Source organism: Terrapene carolina, unplaced genomic scaffold (genome assembly GCF_002925995.2).
Source record: "Terrapene carolina triunguis isolate 2854851 unplaced genomic scaffold, T_m_triunguis-2.0 Scaffold238, whole genome shotgun sequence".
Taxonomy (NCBI): domain Eukaryota; kingdom Metazoa; phylum Chordata; order Testudines; family Emydidae; genus Terrapene; species Terrapene triunguis.
The window spans coordinates 10,586,127-10,607,583 of record NW_020664589.1 but is presented as its reverse complement, the minus strand read 5'-3'; the positions used below and the strand labels follow the sequence as shown (position 1 = coordinate 10,607,583).

The 21,457-nt window shown below is 48.0% G+C and overlaps 1 protein-coding gene across 2 annotated transcripts in view; it reads left to right on the top strand.

Moving 5' to 3' along the window:
* The window catches only part of SARDH (sarcosine dehydrogenase), a 93,740-nt gene that overhangs the window by 12,479 nt on the left and 59,804 nt on the right, over nt 1-21,457 (top strand). For both annotated transcript variants that reach the window (XM_024206681.3, XM_024206682.2), the window contains 4 exons: nt 335-439; nt 2,054-2,183; nt 10,982-11,068; nt 11,312-11,402. In XM_024206681.3, coding sequence (XP_024062449.2) covers nt 335-439; nt 2,054-2,183; nt 10,982-11,068; nt 11,312-11,402 — 413 coding nt within the window. The remainder of the gene's footprint in view (nt 1-334; nt 440-2,053; nt 2,184-10,981; nt 11,069-11,311; nt 11,403-21,457) is intronic.

Sequence of the window (21,457 nt, the reverse complement as noted above, 5' to 3'; positions counted from 1 at the left end):
ACCGCTGGCAAGTCTTGCAATGGGACACACAGGGAGGAGCGGGGTGCACTCTGCCTAGGGGAGGTTCTAGGGGATTTCCATGCTGGGGGAAACGCAGAGGAGCTGCTAGTGATTCCAGCAGGCATGGACTCTCCTGGAGTGGAAGGATTTGGAGAATAAACAGCCCTGGTAACCTGCCCCCTTATGTTTATAATGACACACCACAGTGGCCATCCAGCAAGGCAGCGGCAGGGAAGAAGAGGGCCATTCAGTTTTGGGTGCAGCGTTGGAACAAGGGCAGAAGCTTTACCCCTCCTGCCCCGCTTTGATGATATTCCTTTCTACCTCTGTTTAGAATATGCCGAACGTTCGCGATCACGACGCCTCGGTGTATCTCCGTCTCCAAGGCGATGCCCTGTCCGTGGGCGGATATGAGTCAAATCCAATATTCTGGGAGGAGGTGAGCGGTGCTGAGAGGTTTTCATAGGAAATAAAAGCATGTTACCAGGAAAACCGTTTTGACAAAGTAGGCGCTGAAATGAGCGCCTTAGCTCTCTTGCTTATGTGCCAGAATGCATGAAATGAAGACCCTTTACATTAAGACAGAGCTGGGTTCAGCAGGACTCGGAGGGAGAGGGGATTTGACAGCTTCTTCTGTTTGGATCTGGCTTAGATCTAGACCAGAACCAAACCTGCTTGAAGAAATGTATGCCCCGTGAGTAAGAATGGGAGAGGAAGGACAGTCTAGCGATTATGGCACTAGCCTGGGACTTGGGAGATCATGGTTCAGATCCCTGCTTTGCCATAGGTTCTTGTCTCTGACGTTGGGCAAGCCACACGAGGCGCGTCTTCGGTTTATTAGCTTGGGCCTCAGGTGTTGCCTCTAAAACCTTTTTCATCGTTCTCAAAGTACAAAAATGCCACCATCTCCTCCTGCCACCTCTGCCTTCTCTCCACAGAGTGGCATGTCTGCGAATGAGATCACCAGATTATTTGTTGTTCGTTGCCCAATAGCAGCCAGGGGCCCAAGCTGAGATCGGGGTCCCATTGTGCTGTTCACCAATAGTATGGGATAGTGCCTGCTCAAAGAGCTCATGTGCCAAGTAGACCTGGCAAAGGTTGGGTGACAGAAAGTACTATTATGCTGGCTTTGCAGAGTGGGATTCGAGGCTCAAAGAGATTAAGTGACTTGCCCAAGGTCACATAGGAAGAGACAGAAATTGAACCTAGAGTTCCTGAGTCCTACCACCCTTTCTCCTGGATCAAATGGTGCCAAGTGAGTTCTTTACTGGCACTAGTGACTGGAAATTGACTGTCCAGCTATGACCTAGTCCTGTAACACGAGTCTTGGTTAGATTTTGCTCCCTCTCTGCAATGGGAGAAAGGCTTCCAAACCAACGAATGAAAATCTTTCTGGGGTTAACGTTGAAGGTGATAGTAAATGACTGTGGCTTGTGATGAACTTTTTCTTCAACCTTCCCAACCCTCTTTTCCTGTCCTATATCCTGCGAATGGGATGTTCCATTTTCACAGTAACTGGATGGGGAGTTTAATGTGTCAATTACTACAGGAGTTAATGGGCTTGTCTTTCAAGAAAAAATGAGGTATTCTTTTTTGTGTTTTACCCTAAGACAAAGTGGACAGTGGTGTTGAATAAGCCCATATGCAAGTGGTTCTAACCGAGGGGGCCTATGTCTCATTCATAGCTTGGGTGGTTAAGGTACTAGCTAGGCATCACGGTTCCTCCCCTTGGCTGGACAGCTTAGCAGATAAGGTCCTATGAAACCAAAGTTTCCAAAGCAGCTTCTAATTTTGGGTGCATTGGTTTTTTGGGAGCCTTAATCAATGTCAAAACTCCCATTGACTTCAACAGGGCCAGGAGTTCACCCCTTGGGGCTGTTTTCCAGAAGCGCTGAGCCCCCACAGTTCCTATTGATTTCAGTGGGCAATGAAGATACTCAGCACCTTACAGGAAGCGCAGCCGCTAAGCAGCTGTCAGAATGGGGTGTTTGTTATAAAATAAACATCTTCTCTCACTTCACTTCTGTGTACCTCGGCTCCTGTTTCCCCTCAGGTATCTGAGAAATTTGCCTTTGGCCTCTTTGATCTGGATTGGGATGTGTTCATGCAGCATATTGAAGGTGCAATAAACAGAGTCCCGGTGCTGGAGAAAACCGGAATTAAATCCACTGTCTGTGGGCCAGGTAATATTTTGACAGTGCATTCCACATGCCATCAATGCAGCTTTGTTCCTTGATGAGTCTGTGCTGACTATTTTTTTTTCTATGTATTCTCCTAGTTTGGAGCTAGCAATGATTATATTTATATGCAGGGTTAGTATGAATCAGTCTCTCTTGCTTTCTCCTACCCACCCACGCAAGGAGACAAATTGGGAACGGATAAAATGTCTGTCTTCCTTGGTTTTTCCTTAAAGACACACGCGCGCACACTCACAAAAGAGATGGAACAAGGACCTGGTCCAGCCCCCATGGAAATCAACAGAAAGGCTCCCATTGACTTCAGTAGGTTTTGGATCAGACCCTGTATATAAGCAGAAAGGGGTGGGAAATGGCTCTATAGATCACTGCTTGCCATGATCATCCAGTGCATTGATCAAATCTTTTTTTTCCCCAAAGCCAGTTCCCCTATGTACTGCTGCAGTTACCCCTTGTTTTTATCAAGCGGTGGGGTGCTAGATTGCCAGGGCTGGAATGGAAACCTTTCCTTCAACGTGCTCAAAGGCAGGCGAGAATTTGGCACATCCTTGGAGCGGCTCAGCTTCAAACAGCTTGTGGGAGTGCGAATTAGAGCTAATAGCACCTTGGTTGACCTGCCTTGGCACTAAAAGCTGGAAGAAAGCTGAGCTGGCTCCGTCCTGGCATGATGGATATGGTGCTTCTCGCACATGTCTGATCTGGAAAGCTCACAGATCTGCTTGTAATGATTTTGGGGATGTAAGTCTCAAGGTGGGTGGGGCAACGGGACAGGGGAGCCCCAGAATTTCAATGTTGTCTTGTTCTGGCCGTCCTCTCAGCATCTCTGTCCGAGGGCCCCTAGGACGTCACAGCTGTCCCATGCCCTCAAGGTTCCCATTGCAGATTCTGTCCTCCTGGCTGAGGAGGTTTTGTTACACTGTCCACACAGCATCTCAGTCTGGTTGAATTTCTCAGAAGCCCTGTGACGGGTATAGCATTTCTAAACGCCACACCAGTCCCATTGAGCCTTCTGGAGATACAAATGCTGTGGAGTGGGGAAATGCTAGGCATGACTTGTGAAGCAGAACTGGCAAATACAGCAGAACACCAAAGGGACCTCTGCCTGGAGGCTCTTGTTTGCAGCCGATTGTTCTTTGAAGGAAATAAGCCCGTTGGAATACAAAGGGAGAACAGGATTGGATGCAATGATATCCTATTCCTGAAGGTGGCAGCAGAAGGCTTGTATAGGGAGGAAAATAGCCCAGGAGTTTTGTTACATTTCAGTGGGTTTCTTCCCCCCTCATTCTCTGGGCAACACTGCTCAGTGGTTTTGATGCTAAAAGTCTGCAGCCAAACGAATCCCAGAGAAAGTGGGTGCGGCCGTGCAGTAATGTCACCCATGTTTACCGCTGATTTTGCTGCGACTGGATTTGAACGTTAAAGGCCAGATTTTCAGATACTGGCCTCTGCTTTTTGCAGGTATGAAGTTATTTTGCACCCTCAGCTCTGGTAACTTACTACAGAAGTCCAGGTCTTTGATTAGTGGGCACAAACCAGGAAAAAGGTCGTCTAGGACACAGATCCTGCGAGGTGGTGAGCTGCTTTGACTCTCTTTGCATATCACCTTGCATGACCTTTCCACATTGCAGCTGCAAAAGTGGGACCTATTTATGCCTTCAAATCTAGGGGTGTGAGTAAGATGGGGAGGTGAATTGGGGTGCTTTCCCTGGAAGCAGGATAACCATTGGCAGGGGGTATTGAGATATTTTAGTTCCAGGCCCATTAGAAGAATGGTCCCCAAGATGGAACGTTCCATGTGTTTCGGAACAATGCCCGAGGTAGTGTACCTCCGGGCTCAGACAGATCCAACCTCCCAGCTGTATTCGATCAGCGTCGGGGAACACTTTGCCACACTGAGATTAAGGGATACCCTTATACAACTCTAGCTGGTAATACAGATTCCCAATTGGGGGTCATCAGCAGAGAGGATAAAGGAAAAAACCCAGGTCCTGGCATACAAGAGTAAAGGGATAAAAGAGACTCCAGAACCTCAGTAAGGAAAGCAAGAATGCAGGGAGGAAACCGCTAAACATTTAGGGTACGTCTACACGAAGAGCTAGGGTTGAGATTCCCCTGCCGTGTCCACGTGCTCATGCTAACGCCCTTTGAGCTGGAAGAAGTATGACTTGCCGTGTAGTCACGGTAACAGAGGCACAGCTGAGCTGTGCTGGCTACAAATCCTCCCGAACCTGGTGGGTCTGTACGTGGCATGGCTGAGCCGTACCTCCACTGCCGCTGCCCATGCTACTATGGCTACACTGCTGTTTACACTCGCGCTATCTCAATGAGAGCTACCACGAGAGTGCGCACACGAGCAGCAGAATCACCCCCCGGGCTCGTAGTGTAGACACAGCCACGCACACACCTCTTTCCTCACTGCTCGTTTCACGGCTCTGCACTGCACAGGGATAATTTCCTGCATGGGTGTGCCAGCAGGGCTCTTTTAATGCTTTGGGGCCTAGAGAAAATGATCATGATACTTAGGGCCAGATTTTTCAAAGGCACCTAAAGATGCAGATAGGAAATCAATGGCGTTGGGCACCTAGGTGCTTTTGAAAATCCCACTAGGCACCTGTCTACCTCTTTAGGTACCTAAATGCCTTTGGAAATCGGGCCCTAAATGCTTTTCATCTCTAGATCGCAAAGCAGTGTTATCATCTCCATTTTTAGAGATGGGGAAACTGAGGCATAGAGGTGCGGTGTCTTGCCAAGGGTCCCATAGCAAGTCAGTGGCAGAGTCATGGGGTAGCGCAGAGCTCTCCCAACATTTGGCCCAAACTCCTTACACTAGACTACAGCTGCCCCTACAGATTGAGGGGTTTGGATTGAAGGTTTCTTCTATCTGGGCATCATTGTATTCATGGGAATGAGCTGGCAATACTAAATATTCAGCAGGGACTGTGATGGCTGGAAATCAGACCCCTGGTGTCTGCCTTGCAGAAAATGGGCGTTGAGATGTGCATGGGACCAATAGCCCAGGGTCCAAATGCATGTGTCTAGAAGTCCAAATAATGTATCTAGGCTCGTGACCAGACCAGGACCAACTTCCCAAAGTCAGGGGTTTTAAACGAAGGCTTTAGAAAAGGCTTTGCACAACCAAGGTTTGGAGACCTGCACTGAGAGCACTTTTCCTGATAGCATCCTCCTCTCTCCCCAAAGATTCAGCCAGCTGTGACTTTTCAGAACACTTTGACAGTGTCCTAAGGGGATGACTTAACTCCGCACAGCTGGGCCAGCCCATCTTCCCTGGTCATCCCTGTGGCATGCATCTGTGGTCTGTCTTCTAGTCAGCAAGAGAGCTAGCCATCTTCCTGCCAAGCCCTGGATGGAGACCTGTATACCCGTGCCCTACCCTTCACTGTATATCCGACTCTTAGGCAGCTTTTCACCTCTGCTCCCCTTGGTTCAAATCTAACCTTGTACAAATTAAAATGAATTTGCCCTTGGTCCAGTTCATAGCAGATCTGTTCTCATCAGGAGATTGCTCTGCCTTGGGAACATGACCATGAGGGGCTGCTCAGTTTCTTCAGAATTTGAGCTTTTATTTTTGAAAAAAAGAAGTTTAAAGCTCTTGCGGCTGCAAACCTTTTTAGGTGCAAGGGTATGCAACCAGATGAAGCACTATCCGTCTAAGAGGCATTATAGCTATCTGGTGTTCACTCTGAAACCTAGTGACAACACTTTAAAATGTCAACGCTGATGGCTATTTTATTGCTAATCTTTTTGGTGGAAATATCCATATGGTATGCTTAGGCAGCATGACTGGATTGTTTAGACATTAGGGATGGAAAAGATCTACCAGATCTGTAAATCCAGCACCATTGGCAGTTCTAGGACTGGCGTCTGCATGGCTTATATAAAAGGGTATTGAGTCTGAAATGAGATACAGTGCAGTGCTATATGGGAGTCTGAGGAATAGCTTATGAGGTTCCATTTCAAGACTGCTGTGCATTTACTGGAGAAACCTGCACCATAAAGACCTGCTCTCATTTCACTGAAGTATTTAAAAGGAAAAACCCTCCAGCCCCACAGGGACAGAGCTGCACAGTTGCTCGAAGGGAAAGTAGGACACATCTCTTGCTCCTAACCAGATAAAACATGGCATTTACAAGGTAGATGCCTTGGCCCTGGGAAGCACAGCTTTGATTTAATCAGGGTGTAAGTACAGCTCTCAGTCTCCACTGAGAAGCCAGGTCTCCAGCAGGAAGCCAACTTTTTTTATATACAATATTTGTAGTGCAATAAATGTGATTTCTAAAGGCTCAATGATCCTTTTCCCCCACCCCCTGCACTCTGGATTTAAACTTGCATGTATTCTAGCTGTGAAAGCCAAGTCACGGTGGGTTTGGAATGCACAAACAAATGGCAAAAGCATGTTGTTTGCGCTGCACAGTAAATCTTTTATAAAAGAAACGCTTGTCCCCTTTATAGTTTTGCAACCCAACTTGCTTCCTGGGGGCGGGGGACAAATCCCCATTAATGGCAAAAATAGAGTTCAAGGACATAACAAACCAGTTTGCAAAAGGTGGCATGGGATTGACAGGGTGGGCGGGAACTGATTTCAGTGGGAGAGCACTGTCCAAATGTTGTTAGAACAGAGAGCACAGGCATAGTCCAGTTAACCAGACTTCTGTACCCCAGAAACTTTTTATCAACTACAAGGGTCATCCTCCACATAGGAACAGTTCTATGCCATCTAGGGCCTCATGCCTGTCATGCCGATCACTGTGGATAGCTGGAACTTACTAGTAGTCATGAGGATAGAATTCAGCTTCTCCTGTTCCAGATGCACAGGCCTTAATTTGCATTACGTTGCAGTTGTATGGGGCCCAGTGCCCAGTCATGAACCATTTTTTGCAAAAATTGTCGATTCATTGAAACCGAAACTGTTCCCGTAACAGGGTCGATTTCAATGACTGTCCCGACTTGAAAATTTGGGGGTAGAAAAGGGTTTTGAAATTGGTGAAACAGGATGTCTTGATGCTTTTGAAATAGAGAGATTCAATTTTTTTGGTCAAAATGATGTCGTTCAAAATGTTCATAAATTTAGACTAAAAGATGGTTTTCAAAAAATAAAATTGAAATGAGGCAGTTTGAAATGTTTGAAGCAGAAGGTTTTGATTGATCTGAACCAACAAACATGTAGGGATTTGGGGTTCATGACATTTGTGAGATTTCAACTTTTCAGCCCAGTTCGGGACAGGAAAATGTTTGAATATCTAAAATTTCCGAGAAACCTGTTTCCCACCACTCTAGCTGGAGTTGAGGCTGCTACAGGTCAGGAATGAGGTGGGTACCTGACAGCAGAGCTCTGCAAGGAAAACTTGGGCAATAGCTGCCTGCCTTTATGTCCTGGGTATCAGCACCAAGTTCACCCAATAAAGACCACAGTGGTTTAAAAGCAGTTGACTTGCTTTTACCCTGTCCTGATTCCTGCTTCCATCAGACATTCATCTCCTATTCTTTTTTCTCCTGGCTCCCTCTCCACAGCTTGGTTACGCTTTTGGTGCAGGAGGCATAGAGCGTCCTAAATATCTATGCTGATGATGTGATAAACTCCCTCTGCAGTGCAATGTGTTAGGTTACCAAGCCACATTTGTCTTTCCACTCTGCCAATGGATGGTTATATCCCATATTGTAAATGGGGTTACTGCACACCTCAGGTACCAAACAAGACCATTCCTTTACAGGCAACCTGTGTTTTGGAGAGTAGGGGCTTTGAGTTCATATTTCTTATCATTTATCTTTATTGCGGTTGAGCAGAACCAAGAACAAGACAGACAAATCTAGGGATAAACATCTGAGACTCAATTTGCTTGTAAGGGATTTACCAATAACGGAATCTTTGCATGTCATGGCTAATCCTTTAGCTCACCCTGTAGAGCGTTTGCTGGCAAGCCATGGGCCTGGGTTCTAAGTCCACCTTCAGATTTCTCCCCATTAATTCCCTGATTTATAGTCTGGCCTGTTTGCTCAGTGAAATGTGGGTATCTGGCAACCTGCCCTGTTGAAGACGAAAACTTTGTTCTAAATGGTTGTGTAGAAATTAGAGGTGAGTTGGAGCCACAAAATCCAGGTCCAGATCTGGATTCAAAACCACCCCCAGCGCTCCAGAGCGGCCAAATACGGTTTCAGTGTTGGCTTGAGCAGAAGTAGAAAAAGCAAGAGGAAGGGAAGATTCAGCATGAATATCTCGGTCTGCAGCCATACCTCCTTTAGCTGTAGTCTCCTCAGATCTCCCAGGCTAGGCACAGGTCAGTACTGGATCAGCTTTGAACCAACATCCTAAACCTCTTGTTAGGAGGCAAAACAAAGAACCTGACCATATGGTCAATAAGATCCTGTAGTGTCATGGAGGCATGGCTACCTCCCAGTTTGGAGGGCCGCATTTTGCCTGCTGTGTTTTACAGTTGGATGCAGTATTCCTGGGCTTTCCCAGTCTTGAACTGTTGAGTAGTGTTGCCATGCAACGCTGAGCGGCTGACACGTCTTGCCCCAGAGATGGCTCGATTTCAGTTTTGGAGATAGCGAATTCTGCTCGCAGGCTGGGGTTTGCATTGCCTATGGGAACTGGGGCCCAAATCCCATTGCAGTTAAACAGGAGCTGCATGCCTAAGCCCCTTCAAATCCCCAGTTCTGGGATCCTTCCAAATGAAAGGCCCTGTCTGTATATGCTAAGATGCACATCCGACTGTGTGCTCTTTGAGGCACAGGCTATCTCTGTGTGGGTTTGTACAGGGGCTCTAGACACCAACACACTAATAATAAGAATACCATATCATTTATTATCATTTATGTATCTGTATTGTGTAGTGTCTAGGAGCCACAGTCCTGGACCAGGACCCCCTTGTGATAGCTGCTGTACAGACACAGAACAAAGAGATGGTGCCTTCCCTGAAGAGCTTATTCATTGGTTCTTCCCAAATCCCTTCTCCTTTCTCTTGAGTGCGAGAGAGAAGAACTTCAACCAGCTGGAAATTGTGGACCAAAAAAGGCCCATGGGTTCATAAAAACGGGATCGGACACCCCAATGGATGAACACATTGAGTCAGAAAACTGCCAGACAGAGGTTTAAAAAAACCCGTGGAGTTTTTTTTTTCCTCCACCCAACATAGTGTTTGTTTTTTTTAAGAGCTCTGATTGACAGCCCTATCTGGAGTGGGAATTGGCAGAATGAGACATCATTAACACAGGAGCCCTGGGCATCTGTTCAGCTGAAATCCATTAGGTTAATAAAGAAGTATTTATCTGAAATTCATGAAGCATACCAGCAGAAACAGATTAGGATAAAAAGAAAATAACAATAACATTAACCTGGCCCGGCCCTCGAAAAGATGACTAATGGAGCAACACAGCTCTCTTGCATTGGGTAGGATAGAGCCAGAGAACGACGACTGTTTAAAATAATAATTTAGGAGGAATTAATAATTCCCAGAGCATTTGCTGATTTAGTTAGATCAGAGGATTCATCTCACTTCACAAAGGGCCCTTTTATGTTTAAAGATTCCTGTTCAGGGTCTTCCCCTGCCCATGCAACCAATGGCCTTGCTTTCAAAAGCCCCGTGCCAGGAACATGTTGTGAAAGAGGAATTGTTCAGGAAAGCACCTTGGGGGGTGGGGGGATTAACCAGGATCGATGGGATATGGTAAAGAAAGGGAACAATGAAATCTAACTATCAGGGAAACTCTGCAGAGGCTGAACCCTTTTCAACTGGGCAATAGTGGGTCTCCCATTGAGGCAACGCAACCTCCATCACTTGGGATGTGAACTAGACTGGTCAAGCTACTAGGAAAATATCCAGGGGGGAAGAGTCCTCCATCGGCAGTGGCATGGATTGAGCCTGTGGTCTGATCTAACCCGTAGACCAATGATCAAAATGGTCTTCTCCATCTCTGCCTTCTGAGCTCGCCTCTGCACCCACGCCTGCCGACTCTTTGGAGAAGCATGCCAGGGTTCTGCTGAAGGTTCTGGTGGAATGATGAACTGGAAGGATTTCTGGGCGAAGCTGGGGGCTTAGCACCTCCCCCAGAGACCAAATGCACTAGGTAGCCTTTGAGTAAGGAAATCTCCCACCAAACTCTAGCATGGCTGAGGGGGAGGTTTGGCTTTAGCGCAAGACAGGCCTTTCACTGAAAGAAAGGGTCTGTTGTTTCCTGACCTGATATTTCCCCCTATTGCCCCCAGACAAACACTGAAATAGGCTGTAACATTAGATTTTTGTTGCCACGCCAGCTAGAGTTACTTTGGTTGCATCAAACTGTATCTGGGGGAGGAACATTCCGGAAGAGTCCCTGTCTCTCCTGGTACCTATCAGTCTCTGTCTGTTTCCACCAATCGTTCTCATGCCTCATCTCTGTTCACAGGGCCTGATCCAAAGCCAATCACAGTCCATGGGAATCTTTCGACTGACCCGACTGGACTTTGGGTCAGGCCCTTATGGCATGTGCTCATTACCATGGTAACTGAGCGCTGTTCGGCTTTGATCCCTGCTTATTTATGCCCCTGTTCAAAGGGACAGCAGCAATTTCTTCTACATCACGAGATGTCCGAGTAAGAGGGACACTTGAGGTGATATTTTCAAGATCACTCCGTGTTGGTCTAACTCTGTTCTCACTGACTCCAGCGGGAGCAGAGAGCACTTGAAAGCCCCACTGTGGAAATGCGTGACCTGTCTCTGAAACGTGTGGGGCGCTCGTGGCTGCTAAGGGCTGTATTGATGGGTTATGTCATCTTTTCTGCGTTCTAGAATCGTTTACTGCCGACCATAAGCCCCTCATGGGGGAAGCGCCAGAAGTCCGAGGCTTTTTCCTTGGCTGTGGCTTCAACAGCGCGGGTAAGACAAGACCTAAAAAAAGGTCAAAGTTCCTTTCTTTTATCTAGAGCAAAACCCCATCAGCTTCACGGAGGGGGAAGATTGAGCTCAGGAGAGGGTTATCCCGGATGGAGACATAAGGGGCTCCCCATCTTGTCCTCATGTCACAAACAATTCCTGGGTCAAGCAGTGGGCGTTTTGAATGCACATCAGGCTCAAAATTGATTTCCCGACTCCGCTTACAGTCCTTTTCTTTTTGCTCAGGGATGATGCTCGGAGGTGGCTGTGGGAAGGAATTGGCCCACTGGATAATTCACGGGCGTCCCGAAAAGGATATGTACGGCTATGATATCAGGCTAGTAGCTACCCCAACCCCGAATCTCCCCCCCCCCCCCCGTTCTGGCTAGATATCACGGGTCAGTTCTAAAGGAGACTGCACGTGTAGGAGGAGCGTTTTGTTCTGCTTTGCTTCTTGGCAGGAGCTGGGAGTGCTGAGGTGGCTGCGTATCCAGCCCCACTGAGCTAGGGTGGAAACATTTCATATTCTTACTTATCTTACGATAGCACTCAGCCAAAAGGAAGGCTCTGTGGTGGTAGGCCCTGAATGTGCACATCAAGAGAAGGGGTGCCTGCACCATCGAGCTCTCTGTGTATCTCAGGGAGGGACCAGAGGTTAAAGGGATCTTACGTGACTTGCCCAAGATCGCACGCAGCCGATGGGGCAGAGCAGGAAATTGAGCCCTTACCACAAGGCCATCCTTGAGCAGTAGCGTTAAAGTACTTAGGAGAGTGGTGGTCATTATTAGAGAGGGCTCCAAAGTCGAAAAGCTCAGATCCAGATACCCATTTTTAAAGTCAGGCTTGACAAAGCCCTGGCTGGGATGATTTAGTTGGGGGTTGGTCCTGCTTTGAGCAGGGGGTTGGACTAGATGATCTCCTGAGGTCCCTTCCAACCCTGATATTCTATGAGTCTATGATTAGTATTAGGGGTGTTTGAAATAGTACGGGCAGCCCCCAGACATTCAAAAATCATGAGATATTTTTAAATGATTTTTAGGGTTCTTTTCCTTTGTGCCTTGGTTTGTGAGCCTCGAGGATGCACTGGGGTCATGTCTTCGAGTTTTGCTCTGCAAACGTGAGAACCAGAAACTGTTCTAAATAAAAAGACAGCTCCGATTCTCATGTGTTTATGTGGCTGCCGGAACTGGGGTTTTCATGACGACACCCTTTGCCGTGAGACTCTCAAAACAAGCACAAGCCTTGGCAACACTGTTGAAATCCCACCCCTAACTGGATCGAGTTTTTGCAAGTAGCCCCATGAGTATCTTTTTAATGGAGCAAACCAATGCCCCCATCCCAAGCACCTCCTAATTTAGGGGTGTTTGGAACCCCTGTTCTGAACTTGGTGGCCTGAGCCCAGGTCTAGCCAAGCGAGAGTGTTAGGCCTGTGACCAGGTGCCCTTAAGGAGTGTGGTCCTCTCACAGCCAAGAGACAATGTACTGTGCGCTGCTCTGCCTCATGCCCAACGTCGGGGTGGGGGGGATTTAACTGTGCAAGGGAGGACGGGCTGTCAGGGATTTGCTGATCTTTCTGTTGTGTCAGTAATTGCTGAAAGTGCTGCATTCCCTCTGGCCAAAGGTTTCTAAGGGAGGCGTGGGGGGGAGGGGGGATTGGACTCATTTTCAGTTACTCAAAGTAAACAAAGAGTTTTCGGAAAGATAAAGCCTGCACAAGGTGATTTCCTCAGTCTGGCTTCCAGTCAGTTTCTTCCCAGCACCCTCCCATCCCCTATGTGCATATTCAGGTGGAAAGCAACATGGCCGGTCACACAGAGACCTTCCCTAGCAGAGCTATAAATAGAGAAGTAGTGGGGGGCGGGATCAGAGGACTCAGCTGGGCTGGTACTTGCTTGTGGACCAGCAGGCTTTGGATTGAATTCCCCTGGCTGCATTGGTTGATGCATTTGGGCTCTGGGGTCTGCACTAATGCTTAAGCGGTCTGGCTTGGACAAGGTGGGGAGGAGGGTAGTGCTCACAGGAGCCAGAAGTTCTTTTTAACATGCTCAAGCCCCAGACACAGCATGTCACATCACGAGACAGCACAGTCTAACCGATGGGCTGGGCAGTTCAGGTAATTAGATGCCTGACTGGCATCAAGCGCACCTGGAAAATTGCAGGGGCAAAGTAAGAGACACGATGGAAGCTCCTTTCCAACGCTGGTCCTATTGCATTTGATTGAGGTGCAATCTCCTAGATGCTGCTGGGTGCCCAAGCCGGGCCTGTTATTACGAGGTAGTTTTGCTTACGCTGGCTTGTTCTCAAAACTGGGTGTCTGCGGGCTAACAAGGCTGATTTCCCTGTGTGCACAGGGCCAGTCTCTCGGCAGCTGCCCCTGTCTCTCTGAAGAGCTGGAATTAATTACACTGGATAGCTTTAATGAATTTACATGTTGGGTTTATCTCATTTCCCCCATTGCGTTTTCATGCAAACAGCTTCCATCAGACACCAGGAGATTGCAATGATGAGAGAAGACAGGGTAATTATATCTGGATTTTGTTGTTGTTCAATTAGCGCAGTGCCTAATCCTCTAAGTTAATAATCGAGGTGACGATTTCAATTGGCGAAAGATTATCTTCCCCCCGCAGCAGGACATGGGCCGTGAGGTTTTGAATGCGCTGATGCCGGCTCTGTAATTGGTTTTTTGTTTTCAATTATACTTGATTGGGTTTGTTGTTTTATAGGCATGATGATAAAAAAAGCTGTCAGATGCGAGCTTTAAAAGTCACATCGCAACAAAAGGCAGACCCGGCACAGACCCACTGGGCCAGGCTAGTACCATGGAAAGGAACAGCTCACCTTACGGTTAGCAAGGGACAGCAGAAAAATACAGTGTATGACCTTCCTGCTCCGAGCACTGCAGCTGGTGCCTCTATAGAAAATATGCTGCTCACAGATGATGGAGACCATTAATCTGGGAAAGAACCTGCTGCAATATTATAAGGGGCGCTGGGCACATATGAAAAGCCGTGCGGGGTTTGTAATCCAGATCTGAGCTTTGCAGTTTTGTCTCATCTCCATAAACTGCAGCTGAGATTCTCAAATTTAATGAAGGGATTTGGGTTGTCCAGGCAGCTATTACAGTCTCCCCCTCCATGTCTAATAATGATCACGCCATCTTAGCGCACACACAGCGTCAAGCACAGAAGCTTTCAGCTTGACAGATCCGAAAGCCCTTTAAAAACATGTTGATCAAAATGTGTGACTTCATGTAACGCCATTGGCTTTGATGGAGTTACACCAAGATTGAATTTGCCTCCCACATGTGCCTATGTATGTATCTATCACTTCACCCACCATTGACAGACAGCCACCTCTGGCTGGAATGTGGCAGCTGCTGAACATTTCACAGCACGTGAAGAATACCAGGACCAGCTGAAACTGCCAGGGGAGCAGAACATAGTTTTCCAAACAGGGATCTGGGCAGGGCAAAGGCTTGGTATGGAGCTTCTTATAGCTCCTATGCATAATGGATTTTCTAGCCTCCAGGTTGGCTTGTGTGTCTGCCAGATGTCAAGTCAGACCCCAGCCCGTTTGTTGGTTTGTGGTTCCTAGAGTTATGAACCCAGTGTCAATCCTTGCTGGGGGGTTTTATTATTATTTTTATACTCCTCTTTCAATAGCTCCCTTTTCCACATATTTAAATATTTATTCTTTCAAATGCTCACTTGTAAATATTTCATCTGCCGGCGGTTGCTGCTCTTGCTTCTGTCAAATGTTCACTGCCCTGGTACATGGGCTGAGGCTCCAGGAAGATGGCTGGTGGGTGAGCGATGACACGTGACGTGGTGCATGCTGATATACCAGACAACCGTGGCTTTTGAGGCCCCAATCCCAGCTCTCCAAGCAAGACCGGGTCCCAGAGAGCTGACCTGCCTGATGCCCATGATTATTATTCGAAAGGCTCCTTGCCAGTGGGTTTCCTTTCCGGCCTACGAGTCTGCATGGCCTCTGGGGCTCCCGTGCCTAAGTCTCTGTGCTGAGTCTAACCGCTGATGAATGCAGGTGATAAGTGGAGGGTAGTGATGGGTATCAGATACAAAACCAAACCTGAACTTCCCCAAATACAAAGATGTTTAGTCCATTACACAGCAGGACAAGAGGCCAGTTGCAAAGTATTGGATCCAGATCCCAACTGTCCTGAAATCCAGGGGAATTCAGCTCTGGGGTATTCCACAGCAGTAATCATCGGACTGGAAGGGACCTCTAGAGGTCATCTAGTCCAGTCCCCTGCACTCATGGCAGGACTGAGTATTATCTAGACCATCCCTGGCAGGTGTTTGTCTAACCTGCTCTTAAAAGTCTCCAATGATGGAGATTCCACAACTTCCCTAGGCAATTTACTCCAGTGCTTAACCACCCTGACAGGAAGTTTTTCCTAATGTCCAACCAAAACCTCCCTTGCTGCAATGTAAGCCCATTGCTTCTTGTCCTATCCTCAGAGGTTAAGAAGAACAATTCTTCTCCCTCCTCCTTCTAACAACCTTTTATGTACTTGAAAACTGTTATGTCCCCTCTCAATCTTCTCTTCTCCAGACTAAACAAACCCAATTTTTTCAATCTTCTCTCATAGCTCATGTTTTCTAGACCTTTAATCGTTTTTGTTGCTCTTCTCTGGACTTTCTCCAATTTGTCCACATCCTTCCTGAAATGTGGCGCCCAGAACTGGACACACTACTCCAGCTGAGGCCTAATCAGCACAGAGTAGAGTGGAAGAATTTTAATTATCAAAAGTCACATGAAAGGGCTGCACATGTTAGCATCCCGCTTCCCCACCCCTCTCGCCACACCAGAGGCCTTGTAGCAGGGTGACAATCTCTTCAAACCCCGGCATTAACCTCAATGGAGTGTTGGGGAGATACGGCTTCCCCATTAGTCCCTTAAAAATGCTATTGCTGGCACGAGGCGGGGAAAGAGAAGGTCAAACCTTTTGTTTAAAAAGACCCCAGAGCCTTTTTTCTGTTGATTTTGTGGTCTGATCTGCTGTTTTCCGAGCGCCCCCATCCCCTGTGCATGAAGAAAATGGGGGGTGGGGGAGGGGAGCTGAAAGCATTGTTTGAAAAGGCCCTATAAATGATATTCTGTCTTGCCTTTTGCCTGATGTCTGCACCCCCCCCCAGACCTGGGGGCTTTGGGCTGGATGGGAGCCCACTGCAATTTTGCAAGACACGCTCCCCGGCTTGCCATAGTCAATGGATGGGAAAGGTGCCATCAGTAAGAGAGTAGGAGGTTATTGTCGGTGAGTTATAGGTCTCTGTTGTTAATAATAATAATAATAATATGAGCATGTGCTGAAGTAGCACATTCCTTCAAGGAGCTTTTCTGTTTGAGAGGTGAAAATTATGTCCAACAAATTTCAAATGCTTTGGGTTTTATGTCTATTTCAGTCTGGGAAGAACTGGACGAAAAATGTAAAGAATATGCATGGCTCGTTCCTTTTTCAGGCGTGTGTTTCATTTGCAGGCCAGCTCGACTTGCTGAAGGCTGAGCAGAACTTAACCTGAAATATCCTGCTCGCCGCCCTCCCCACCCCATGAGACCATATCCTGCCCCCAGATATGCTGGTATAAATCTGCTTAAATCAGAGCTGCAGAATTTGGTCCATGTGGCATAAAAAGCATCCAGCTCAGGGAACAGTACAGCTTGGTCGCATATGGCGTGAGTCGGTTCTGCTGTGGTCCATTGTCTCACATACTCTGTTTCTTACATTTGCTTTGATAAAGAACAGATGAGAATTCTTAGGCTCCATCTCACCTTTTAATCTGCCGAGACCTTAAAGGGAAGCAAAGACCCAAATTCAGGATCTTGGTTTCTCCAGTAGAGATCCACAGTTAATCTAATGAAGGCAATGGTGCTATGGGAGGCAGTGTGTCCCAGTAGATAGTGCTCTGGACTGGGACTCAGGAGACCTGGGTCCTATTCCCAGCTCGGTCACTGCCCTGCTGAGTGACTTCAGGCCAAATCACATCCCCTCTCTGTGCCTCAGTTTCTCCTCTGGAAAAATAGAGATGATATTTACCATTCTTTATAGAGTGTTTTTGAGACCTCTGGATCCAAAGCACTGCATATTAAACACTGCTATGGATTTAGACCAGTGTAACAGAGTTAAATATGGCTATAAAAAAAGATTGAAACAAACCATACTTACCCTATTGCATGAGTAGGGTCAGAGCCTAGGACCTTCAGTACCTGAGCACAGACTTGAGCCAAAGCGGGAATTCCTTTAGCTAACAGGACTAGGAGGAGTTGAACCTTCAAATGACCAGCTATTAGAGGCGCACACCACACATTTTACAAGCGCGTCACTGAAGCATCTCGGCCTCTCAGACACGGATGCGTTAGTCAGCGCCAATTATGCCCCAGTTTCTCTGAGCGCTGACGCGCGTTCACATATCCTGCATGGTTCGGGCTGCGCGATATGGTAGCGGCAGGTCTTCCTTGTAATCAGGGAGAGAGCTGGAAAGTGTCTTCTTCCAGGGTTAGTCATACTTTCCCCCTCTCTGCTCCTGCTTCATGTCACTAGTTCCAGGCATCCTCCCCCAGAAACGACAGCCCATTCTCGACGCTGGTTTGAGGCTGACGCGCCCGGCTTGCGGTGCTCTTGGCGGGCACTGCCTTCGGGTTTTGATGGCATCTGACAGTTGATGATAATGAGGGCAAAATGGAAGGAAAGACAGCGGAACGGTGTCAGGGAATTGCTTGGAAGTGTTCAGATTGGCCCAGTCTCTTGAAGGAGGTAGCTTGGCTCTGAGCAGAGGTGACACCCGTATGGTGCACTGTGGCAGCTGCAGGGACAGGTGTGTGTGTGTGGTGAATACGTTTATACCCAGGTGGGGAGACTGAATTTATTACTGCCAGGCACCCAGTAGTCACTCTGCAGTCACTCTGCACCTGTGCAAAGGGAGTGTGAAATGTTGCCACTCTGGGTGTGGTGGCATCTTGTGCTCCTTTGGCCCTGGTGCAAATGGCAGCACAACGCGCAGGGAGGTGAAGAATCAGGACCACCCTGTGCAGGGGTAGGTGACCACACAAGGTGCAGAGAAGAGGCCGGCGAAGCTCAGGATGTTTTCAGACCTGAGCCAAATCCTCAGCTGATGTAAATGGGCATTGAATTGAGTGGGCCCGACTGCTCTGAATGGCACAGAGAGAATCCATTGCCGTAAGCACTGGCCTCACCGCATTTTGTCGACTGCCTTTAAAAGAGATGCCCCAAGTTTGTGGGTTTCCCATTTTCCTTTACGACAGTGATATTCCAGCAGCCAGCCCATGTGCGAAGGAGTTGCTCAGATCGCTAGAGAGACCATCTATCCCCCCGAATCAGACCATGCAGTCAGGTAGGTACAGTCACATCAAGTTTCCCAGATCATCTTTGGATCGGGGTCCTGCTTGTACTTGACCCTTCCATCTGGAATGAAGAGTTACAGCAGAAATCAAAACCAGTGCTTGGGTGCATCACATGGGAAATGCAATCAAATAAGGCTGCTGCTGTTGGGTTGGGTAGTTTTTTTTAGAGGGAGGGGTATTGCCCCCTTTTAATAATCTGAACATCTTTAATTGCCTAGTGACACTGACACGACATGAAGTCTGAGCCTCTTTCAGATTTACAGCCACGTGGGCTGTCCGCTCAGGACTCGTTAGCCTGCTGAGAAATGCGAGGACACGGCCAAGGCAGATTTAGTGACTCTTCTAGAGTCGATCTCTTTTTTCCTGGGGAAGGTTCTTTTGCATTTCTAGAGCAAATGCCATTTCCCCAGGGTAAAATGGCTTCACCGTGCAGCATACAGGAGGGAGGAGGAAAAAGCTGGCGCTCTCTCTCCAAAATCACCCCATTCCACTGGATAAACTGGACCTTATTAGTTCATGTTGGGAGCCAGGCTCTTCAGCCCAGATCTACAAAAGTATTTAGGCTCCTAACTCCTATTGAAACTAAAGGGAGTTAGGCACCTAAACACCTTTGAGGGTCTGGGCCCTCATCCTGTGCACATCCCGTGAGGAAGGCCCCGTGTGGAAGTATCCTCTGTAAGAGTCAGATCGCGCCCACTGCTACTCCAGTCTGCTCCTTCGTGTACCAATGAAGAGTCTTTCCGCTCATGCGCCCGCTCCCATTCATCTCTGTGTGCCCTGGCCCGCAATGGAGCACCCAATGTGTTCCGTTATTCTCCAGGCTGATCATTCGAGCCGAACACCCCGAAGCAGTAGGGAGGTTTGAAACCTGAACTTGGACCAGCATTTTGCACAATGACTCTTTATATAAAGGGCCCAGGTGCAAACCTCCCTCCCCCACAAACCACTCCCCCATGCTTGTGGGAGGTCAGGGCCTGGGCTTCACTTTTGCAGCTTGAGATGATCTCTGATGATAACATGAGATGTGAATTTTCAGGATCCTGACACCCCCTTAGCTCCTGAACAGCAATAACTAAAAACCAAACGTTACACCAAGGAAAAGCAATGGGGTTGTGGGGGGAAAAACCCCAAATATTTCCAAGGGTTTGGAACGGGAGCCCAGAGCCCTGAACTGTTCAGGGGCTGGGAGTTGTGCTTTAAAGATCTGATACTGACAACCGAGGCCCCAATTCAGGGCAGCTTTAGTCCCACTGAAATCAAGGTGACTGGATGCTTTCCTGCACTGGGGCCTTTATGAACTCAGAAAGCCGGGCAGAGATCTCTTTGCCCTTTGCATTCCGCTCCCCAACGGAGGGGGCAGGGACAGCACCAGCGCACCTGCAGGTCTGCCGGTCCCGCGATTTCGGTGGCAATTCGGCGGCGGGTACAGCGGGACCAACAGACCTCCCACACCGCAGGCATGCCGCTGAATCCGCGTTACCAGCAGACCTCTCGCAGGCGCGCCGCCGAAAGCCGCCTGACTGCCGTGCTTAGGGCGACAAAATACATAGAGCCGCCTCTGGTGGGAGGGCGGGGAGGTTAAGTATCATTTTTAAGATCACAATACATTTGGATTCGTCCATTCACTTTATTGCTGCCTCAGTTCCCCTCCCCTGCCCCATCAGCACCCACTGGGATAGACTGCCCCTCTTCCGCACTCATCTGGCTGAGAAGGCACTCGCTGTCTCACAGGTAGCCGTTCTTATCAGAAGAGTTTCTGAAAAAAGGATGCTTCTGTTGCTGGGCACGGCAGAGTTCAGCGTCCACGCTGCCCCCGTCATGCTTCCTAGCTGGGGTCTCCTGCTAACCAATAAATACGCCATTGAATCACATGCACCTGCAGTGGCTGGCAGCTCAGAACACTACGCATTAGTCTGGCTCATGAACCTTCATGCCACATAGACCAAGGTGCCCCTACAGATCAGGGTTCTTCAAAGGAACTGCTGCTAGATAATCAGAATTATCATAGCCAAGCCCCAAGGTGGTGCACTGGCTGTTTCAACTCAAGATAGATAGGTGTGCGCAGAGCAGAGGCTACATGGCTTTGATCTTTCCCTGGGAAGCAGTGTTATCTTTGGGGGCTGTAGCAGAGGTTTGTGAATTAGGAGGCCTGAATTCTATTCCTGGCTTTGCAACTAACTCACTAGGTGACTTTGGCATGTTGGTTAACCGCCGTGCCTATCTCCACATGCTGATGCTGCGCTTAGCCATCTTTGCACAGCACTAAGTGCAAAGTTTTCTTGTGGTTCCTATTTGTCTATCTGGCGTGAAACACCTGCATGAGGAGAACACAGAAGTTAGGTTCTCCCCTCCATCCTGTATGGAAAAGGCCCTGCCCCCATCCCTGTGGGGAACTCTAAGGATTTGGGGGGAATAAGCTGGCATAACCGTGGTTCCAAAACATATGATATTCTAATTCCGTAATGTTTTATAAAGAACGAACATGAGATAAAACAGCATCAAGGCAGCATCTCTGTGTCAAACCCTATTCACGGGCTGACAGCTGCTATTGTTCACATGCAGGGAGATGCTTCACTCTGCTCAGTATGGTGTGTGTGTGTGTGTGTGTGTGTGTGTGTGTGTGTGAGAGAGAGAGAGAGAGAGAGAGAATTTCAAAGCATGGCCAGCTCTAATCACTGATGCCGTGGTTAATCCTCCAACCCCGTCAGCCATGTGATGTCTTCCTAAAAGAGATGCTGTAGCTCAGCCAGAAGTTTTGGATTTGATGCAGAAATTACTAGGCAAGGTTCTCTGGCCTGTGTTAGGCAGGATGTCAGTAGAGAAGATCGTAATGGTCCCTTCTGGCCTTAAAGTCTATGAATCTATGTCCTGGATTTACAAGGAAGGGAGAGAGTTCATTTAAATGTTCTTATCAGGGTCAAAATGAGGTCTCAGCGTTGCTTTCTGTTGGCCCTATGCCTCCTCCATTGGGTGCCCCAACCTAATTCAAGAGTGCACACATCCCTTTTC